An 8983-nucleotide genomic window follows, 5' to 3' on the forward strand; every position below is an offset into this window, starting at 1 on the left:
TCATTGCTTTGCATCAAGTGAAAAAGGAACAAATGAAGTTGTACGACAACAATATGACTTGGAGAACAAAAAATCTGACGGTGGGAAAAAACAGAATCGGACAGCGCTTCCCAAGCTACTGAGAAAGTGCGGTTATATGGAAATAGCCCGAACATTCTATTTTGGTAAGTAATGATGAACGCAACACGAAAACTAAAATGATTTCCCCCTCAAATCACACCAAATAAAACTGACTACCCAAAAGTATTATCTGGAGGATTGAAATGATCGAATTCTTATTTAGGCTTTAACGTTGCATTTTGTAATTCATCAGAACTATTCTCCTTATTGGGCAGCATGCAGCCTGAAAGAGGAAGAACTCTCCCTTGCATCTGAGAATGGGCTTTCTTCTTGGAAGAAGAAAGTAAACTTATGGAAATAACTATTGTCATAGATGATAGTAATAGACAAAACCCCATGTGGAGCCGGGAAATGTGCAATCGTCTCAGCAGGAAATGTACAAATTATTATTTACTTCACGGATCTTGTGTACAAAGATGGTATCAAAACTGCGCATGAACCTTCACCAGTAATATTTTTGGGACAAATCCTTGACAGATATTCACCAAGGAAGCACCATTATGCTGATAGGCTCTAATTTTGTTCAACCTAGCGCCCCCCCCCGTTTGTTTGTGTTGGTTTTTTTTTCTTTTAGTGTGGGGGGGGGGGGGGACCTCAAAGTCCCGAACTATGGTTTTATTTTTTTTAATCCCTTTTCTCTATAAGCAAATGAAATAGAGCTAGGTTCGTGTTATAAAAGGAGGGGGAGGGAGGGTGTGGTAGCAAAGACCTCAACATTTAAAATTGTAAAAAAAAAAAAAAAAAAAAAAAAATCGATGGCACCAGAAGTGATAGAGCTAAACAGCGGCTACACTGCGAATGAATGGTTATTTCCATAGGAGTGTTGACTGATGTTTATATCTAAAAAGGCGCGACGTTTTTTTGTTTTTGTTTTTTTGTTTTGTTTTGTTTTGTTTTTTGTTTTTTGGTGTGTGTGATTAAACTGCGTTTTGAGAACTAGTCCTGACAGGGGTAAAGGTCTATACACTCGTAACATTGATTATTTTCAGTGGACATACGTATTAGAATAAAGGATAACAATTCAATGAACTTCGGGAAAATATTATCTTTCAGGTTTCATGTTCAGATAAATCAACTTTTGAACTTAGTCCTCACATTTGCAAGGGGGTGTCTGCTTAAACACGATTTACAACAACAAAATATTCCAAATATTTCTGATTTCAGGCAAAAGGGATCGTTTTTCTGAAGTTGATAAGTGTCCACCTCCAACAACGTTTGGTAACCTACCCAATCAACCACAGCTTGTCAGTTTTCAATCAAGGTCATTGTGGCTTTATGGTTTTAATGGCATTTTCCCAATCTATTATACTGCATTTGTATAGGACAGAGTAATGGGGCTCGGGAGAGTTTACTCTGTTCTAAAGTGTGTGACCTGGGAGTGCGAGCAAGTGTCATTGCTGAAGCCCCTCAATTTAGTGTACACTGCTGTTATGGTGACGGGATGGCATATTACATTGTACTTCGCCTGTAGTCAAATCATCATTGCAATATATTTGACGTCACACCAGATTTCGAAGTGAGTACCAGCGATCTGATGGCTGTGACAACACGAATCGAACCAGCAATGCTTGCCAAAATGCTTGGTATTGAGCATTACACTGAGACCCAAACTCGTACAGAAGACAAGATCCAAGACAACATGAAGATGCTGACAGAGTGGAGGAAGATGATGTGTCCACCAGACTACAACCATCGCACCGCCTTGGCTGATATCATGCATGACGCTGGACATAAACCTGTTGCCCTGGAAATTCTACTAGGTATTACATTGAACTAATTAGTGTTACTTTTTTCAGGTGCCTTTTGATGATTTAACCTGACATCCATTACCTATGATATGTAAGTTTGGAGAAACAAAGTAGCGTCACAGAAGGCGGAGCAATAATAGATTGAAAATGAGAGCAGGTGTCACTAATATAAATCATCAATATTTTGTCACCTTGACCAGCAAAAATATATCTCACAACAAATATATTTTTTATAAGATTAATCAGACAGAAGGTTATTTACTTTTTTGTTTGTAGTCTCTCCCATCAAAGTCGTATATCGAGACTTTATTCTCTGTGGGAACTGATGCGTTTCAAACGAAGCACAACCATGACAGGGAGATTATCGTACACGCATTCAAACACATGCAAGCATTACACTGCATAGAAATAAGCCATATGGCAATGCGGATACACCAGAATTATTTGATGATACTATTACTTATCTGGAATAAAGCACCATTTTAAGAGATCATAGAAACATACTGCAGTGTTGCTATATGTAACTCATGAATCCAGTATCTCACGTTCCGTGTGTATAAAATTCCATATGAAATAACGAACGTATACTGGTTGCCATAATATCTGCTACCATAGGCGACTATAGAGACTGTATCCCGAGTAGGGAAGTTCTCAGAGAATTAGCACGTCAAATACACCCTAGTAAAGCCGGCCAGCTCTGCGTAGTGTTGGGCATCAAACTGGAGCAACCTGGTGCACACTGTGAGAATGACGTCTTGGAACTTCTTGTAAGATGGGTGGAGCAGGGCAAGGAAATCTGGACTCTAGATAACAGGATGAACAAATTTGCATCCAAACGAGGTAAAAGGCTTCTGACTGCTTAGCCTACTTATCACAATGAACAAGCTTTAACATTGTGAATATCAAAACCTGTTATGTATATTTTGAGCAAGATCTTTCATCCAATTAACCTTCTTTAATCACTTTAACAAAATTGAGTCGATGCCGTGGGTGGGTGATGCAAATGTGAGCGCAATCTGGAGGAAGAAATATACTCTATAATTAGGCTACCATGATCTCAAATCCATAAACCAGTAGGAGGCACATTGCTGCATGTCAGAATCACACTTATTTCGTCTCCTGAGTGCCAGGACAGCAATGCTTTCCACACTGAAAAAAAAAAAGAGGTTGATACTTAGTTTTGCAGCTATCGCATTATAAAAAAATGGTGTGTATTAAACCTAGGATGTTATGTTCAAATCAACAACTTTGCACTCTTGATCATTGATGTTATGATAATAGACGACACTGTAGGGTAAGACAAACTGGGACATGTGACCTTCCTCGACACACAAGAGTTTTTTGTAAATTTTATTTCAACTTCAATCAAACTATTTGGTGTTATAGTGTGGAAACGAGTGAAAGGGATCGACTTCCTTTTCTTTCAATTTTCCTTTTTTACAGTGGTGTTTCTAGAATTCAAGACAGGTAAAGCAACTCGTTTGATGACAGGAATTTGTAATTTATAATTCAATAGTATTGACCTCTTGTCTCGAACACATCGAATGTCTTTTGAAATTAGGAGCCCACCAGGAAGTTAAAAGACAGTTGAGCGATAAGGTGTACGACGCTGGATTCGTAGATCTGGCAGCCGAAATCATGACAGGTAAGCCCGCCTTATATCTTAACTTATCAGTGAGAGTAACAAGACGATTACGTAGAAGAAGTCCTCACTTTTAATGAAAGGCTGAAAAATGGTTAGCATTGTCTCTCGTAAAGGCTGTCCAAAACTGTCTATGTTTATAAATGTATCCATACTGCATACGTTGGTTAAAACTTGAAACTGTGTGCTATTGTTAAAATATGGGATATTGACTTAACAGACATTAAATTGTGTGGTACAGCAACTTCAGATAAACATTCTTCTCAGACTTGTGTAGACGGCATCAAACAATACATAGAGTTGTCCTTAAACTGTTTCTATTTGAGACCCTGCCTTAGAAAAAAAGGACAAAAAGATGATACACATAGATTTCAAGATAAGGGCAGATTTCAAGGCAGCGGACTTTAAGCTTTGTGATGATGTATCACGCATGGCACATCTGTCTACAACTACCACCTTTCAAAGCGATAGCACCATTTTTCCCAAAAGTTATTAGATTTGAAAGTGAAGAGCGCCTGCCAAAAGGATTTCTATGAAATGACAAAGGGCCTATTAAATGTTTATTCTACAAAATGAAAGACGTTCTAGAAAAAAAAAAACATATTTATTCTCAAACACAACGTCCCATTCATTTCATGATCCCAAACCTTGAAACAATGTCGTGGAAGAATCAATCTCTCATAAATTATGAAAACATCAAGATTGACTTGGTTGACCCATTTCACTTATTCTGAGTCCTCATGTAAAATAAAGACGTGCGACTTTTTGTTGGTTTTGTGATGCACGATCACATTTTTTCCGTTTGATTTCACCTTACTCTTTAATATCCAGGTGCTTGCTGAGTAGAGTTGCTATGTTTCAATACGTTTTAATTGGTATCATTGTTTCTGTTTTAACTAGGAATCAAATATGGTAAAGTCACACAACTGACGACCACCTGATTTCAGTGGGACAGCAGGTAAGTTTGCCGTGTATTTTGCCTTCACTCCTACTTTCTATCAGTTTAAGCATACACTGTACACCGGCACTGTCCCATCCATCAGTCCCTACGCACACGCACACAAAAAATACACATAGTCATTCCTATGGATAACGTTTCAGGGATTATATAGTATTGATAGAGATGAAAATTTGGCCTTTAACTTTTTGCAAAATATGCACTTATGAGTACAGAGCATACCATTCAGAGAATAACCCATTCAAAAGTTATTGACAAATGACTGAGACATCTAAAAACAAAGTAAGATAAAGCGATTGTAATAAAAGATGGCCCCCTTTTATGAGGATGGCTCTGTTTTCGATATCTTAACCGTTTCAAAACAAATTTTCATCAAATAAACTTTGAATTGCTCTTGGAATTTCGTGTTCTTTCAAATTTCATACGAGATGTTTCAGTATCACACACTCACATACACACACACGCACAGTGTTAGAAACCTGATGTTAGGTCTCAATCAAAAATGTACAATCTCTTAAAGAGAGGTAACAACCATCTCGAACACATTGGCCAAATGCGATGAATGAATGTATAATACCGAAATAGAAAATCGGCATCGAATGGTAGCGGCTGACAACCCTTCTAAAGCACTGGATTAATTAACATATTGACATTCCCATTTCTCAGCAGATCTGATTTTATTAAACTTACCCACTTATTAGACACTGAGAGTTATAAATGTAAAGAAGCGAAAAACACAATTCCAACAAAATGTTTACTTAGATTCTTATCCATGTCAGACAAACAATGACAGATAATGATTAATGGAGAATTTAACGATTTTGATGACTGAATGATGATTTGTAATGGTAAGATTTTTATGAATTACATATCACCCATCAAATGTTAAGACAATCCATATCAAGGAGAAAACTCTCCGATTACATAGTGAAATTGTCGTATCACACCCTTTTAACTTTCAATCGTTTCAAAAACACGGTTGAAAGTTTTCATTTAGAGAAATGACTAGCAAAAGCAGTGTGAGAAAAACAACCCATATCATTGTATTTTATATTCCGCAGAGCCGTAGCCATAACGAGAACTTGTTCAATCCCATTACATGTTAGTTCAATCGTATTCGATCCATTTAATTCAATTCATTCCAATAATAGTGTAAAAAATAATTGGGAGAGTATCAGTATGTAACTCGTGTTATTATAAAAATTATTACCGCTATCTGAAATGTTTTCTTTATATCAAACATTTGAGATGGGTGTACATGTAGGATAAAGTAAAATAGTAAGTTAGACATTCGAGTTGGAATGAGATTCATGACAACTTAGAGTTCTAATTATAGCAGCTCTTGCAGTGTGAATTTGACTCTGTCGAATTGTCAAAGGGTACTAACTCGTACTTAAGCAATAATTAGACGATCGATCATAACACTTGTCTTTCTCTTCCACTCCCCCTTAACAGTGAGGCAAACAGAGGATTCAGGATGCGCCAAAATAATTACTTCTCTTCGAAGCATTCATGGCTGTCCTGGAGATGCATTCAAGCGTCATTCTTGCCGAAGAGTTTTCATTTAAGTTTAAAGGTCAACAAATTTTTGCCATTGTACCGATACTGAAATTTGAGATAAGTGACACACTCACCACATGTTCATCAGTATCATAATTAATTACTGTAGGTTGTAAAGCAAAGCAAACCCTTGCAGTGAATAAATCATTTTACAAAAGAAAACAGGCATTCTTTATACGACATAATGTTAGCTGTATAATATATTTGATGCTCCAATTATTGTCATCTCTGAAGCAAGGATTGATTGTGTCGTCTTCCTAATTTCCTGACCGATGTCTTTGGAAGTCCTCAAACGAGAAGCCATCACTTCAGAGAGTAGTTATAATACGCATTCATTTTCATATTCCTCTTGTATGTTAATAGATAAACATGAGATTCGTTGATTAGGCCTATGTAAATTATCTTGTTCCTTAAAGTAAAGCAATCATGTGATAAATTCGAATACTTATTGAATACATATTGCTTTGGTATACAATCTATTACCGCGATCTAGTACACGTGTAATGAAATATTATGGGGTATTTTCTTTGACCCCGACACCCGAGATGTATTATTCTCACATGTAGATTTTTTTAATGAATATTTTGTGGAAAAAAAGAGTTTCCACTGACATGTACCCAAGAGAAAAGTAGATGTTATTGGTGATTCAGCATAGGTCTGCACCTTTTTACTGTGTATGCGCTTATTATTCTCTCAGTAATGGCATTCAGAAATGATAATGCTTGTCAAGCAACCATTGTTTACATCTTTTACATTTTGTGGTTCTCTTAATCACACTTAGAATAGGGACAGGGAAGGCAAAAATTTGTTAAAAGCTGTCTACATTTGCTGTGCCTTAAACCTCTTTTATGTCATATTGGCACTGTACTAAGTTGTGATGAAAGGAAGACACGCTACTTTGCCCTATCTGAGGTGCAGAGTTAGGGCCATAAAGAGAGAATAACATACGTCGTATCGGTGTATATATGAAAGTGTGAAGTACAAGAAAGATTTAAAAATAGCTCACACCGCTCGTATCGGTGTATTTATATGAAAATGTAAAGAACAAGAAAGATATAAAAATAACTCATACCCAGTGAGCAATTCAACAAATACTCAACCAAAACAAGATTGTAATATGATATATGTCTTAAGATGCTTTGTAAATGTTTTAATACTTTCTGATGATCTGATACTCAGTCAGTGGAAGAGCATTCCAGAAAAATGGGGCTGCAGATAATTAAAGCTGCAGAAGTAATGCTTATATACAATGTAGTGCCTAGGACTAACAGAGAGCATGCGTACATGTGCATCTAAACACCTTCCTGCAATGTTATGTTTCGTTAGTTTTGATAACGTGTGTGTGTGTGTGTGTGTGTGTATGTGTTTTAGGTTTTGTTTTGGTATCAAACAATTTGTGAACCAAACTGTTAGTTGGATTTAATAAAATGTGCCTATAGTGAAATAATAATGAATACATTCCATATTATATTACAAATGAATTAATAAGCAGGTGGCTAATATGGTTCGCGTTCCGCAAGTTGAAAAAAAGGAAAGTCAATAAATGTGGTAACAAAAAGTGATCAATCTAAGTATGATCTATATATACACACACACATATATATATATATATGTATATATATATATATATATATATATATATATATATATATATTTGTTGCATGTGTCAAGATGATCGAATTGTTGTTGAATAAAGTATGGAATACAAAAATCTTATGACTTCAAATGTTCTAATTTAAGCGGGACTTTTTAGATTCAGATTACATACGACATGATTGATATTATTTTGAAGATCTTTTGATATTTGACCTACTTTCAACATAAGGAATGAAAAATGGGTTTGTTAAGATTTACTTGTGTCTCCTTAACAAGTATCACTATTAGTGGTAGGCATGAATGGATTCCGTTTGTTTTATTACCTATGTAGTTTAAACAATGCTCCGTCACAAGGGAATGCAAACGAACACAAACACACAGTATGTATGTTTGTGTTGCATACTATAATAACAATGTCATAGGGCTCCCTCTTGGGCCCACTTTTATTTATTTTATACATAAATGACCTTCAAAAATCATCGCCAATTTTATCATTTATTTGTTTTGCTGATGACACAAGTTTGTTTTGTTCTCATCGAGACCGTAATACATTAATTGATATGATGAATACTGAGCTTAGGTCTGTGCAATCCTGGATTTATGCCAACAAATTATCCCTGAATATAGAAAAAAACTTATTCAGTAATTCGTTGAATGTTGTCCCACATGAGATCAAAATAAATGATATATGTTTAACGCAGGTCAATAACGCAAAGTTTTTAGGGCTTTGGATTGACCGAGAATTATCCTGGAAAACTCATATTAATTTTGTAAGTAAAATTTTGTCCAGAAATATTGGAATTTTAAACAAGCTTAAACATTTCTTCCCTGTTTATATGTTGCAGAGTATATATTCTTCTTTAATATCTCCACACTTTAATTATGGAATTTTGGCGTGGGGAAATGCAATCAATTTACTATTAGATTCCCTTCTTCGTATTCAAAAGCGTGCAATAAGAATTATAAACCACGCCGGATATTTTGCTCATACCAACTTTTTTTTTTTTTCATCGAAACAGAATTCTGAAAATTCCAGACCTATTTTATTATAATCTTGGAATTTTCATGTATAAACTAACAACTAATGAATTACCATCTGTTTTTATTCACATGTTCAAAAGAAATCGCTCTATTCATTGCTACCCCACTCGTCAGAGTGACGCTTATCACCTTCCCCGTACTCGCACTATTTTTGCAAAGAAAACAATTATGTTTACTGGACCCAGATACTGGAATGACCTCCCTCAAGATATTGCTTCTTCCTTATCTTTATTCACCTTCAAACGCAAACTAAAACGGCTATTACTTAGTGGATACGCACTACCCGGCTCTTAGCAACATTTTTTTTTTAATACCCCC

At 35.8% G+C, this 8983-nt stretch overlaps 1 protein-coding gene across 1 annotated transcript; it reads left to right on the forward strand.

The window, feature by feature from the left end:
- The first annotated feature begins 1952 nt into the window (after positions 1-1952).
- LOC139720284 (uncharacterized) lies at positions 1953-5994 on the forward strand. Its single transcript, XM_071631642.1, has 5 exons — positions 1953-1959; positions 2484-2708; positions 3430-3513; positions 4411-4468; positions 5924-5994. The coding sequence occupies exons 1-4, from the start codon at positions 1953-1955 to the stop codon at positions 4449-4451; spliced, it is 357 nt and encodes a 118-aa protein (XP_071487743.1). The 3' UTR covers positions 4452-4468; positions 5924-5994.
- Positions 5995-8983: the final 2989 nt, after the last annotated feature.

The sequence above is a fragment of the Diadema antillarum genome, unplaced genomic scaffold, assembly GCF_040938485.1.
Source record: "Diadema antillarum isolate AM-2024a unplaced genomic scaffold, OU_Dant_1.0 scf00000125, whole genome shotgun sequence".
Lineage (NCBI taxonomy): Eukaryota > Metazoa > Echinodermata > Echinoidea > Diadematoida > Diadematidae > Diadema > Diadema antillarum.

Bases quoted from the DNA above. Each gene is read 5' to 3' on its own strand.
- LOC139720284 (XM_071631642.1), top strand. The intron at 2,709-3,429 runs GTAAAAGGCTTC...TTTTGAAATTAG, and splicing joins CAAATTTGCATCCAAACGAG to GAGCCCACCAGGAAGTTAAA. The intron at 3,514-4,410 runs GTAAGCCCGCCT...TGTTTTAACTAG, and splicing joins GGCAGCCGAAATCATGACAG to GAATCAAATATGGTAAAGTC.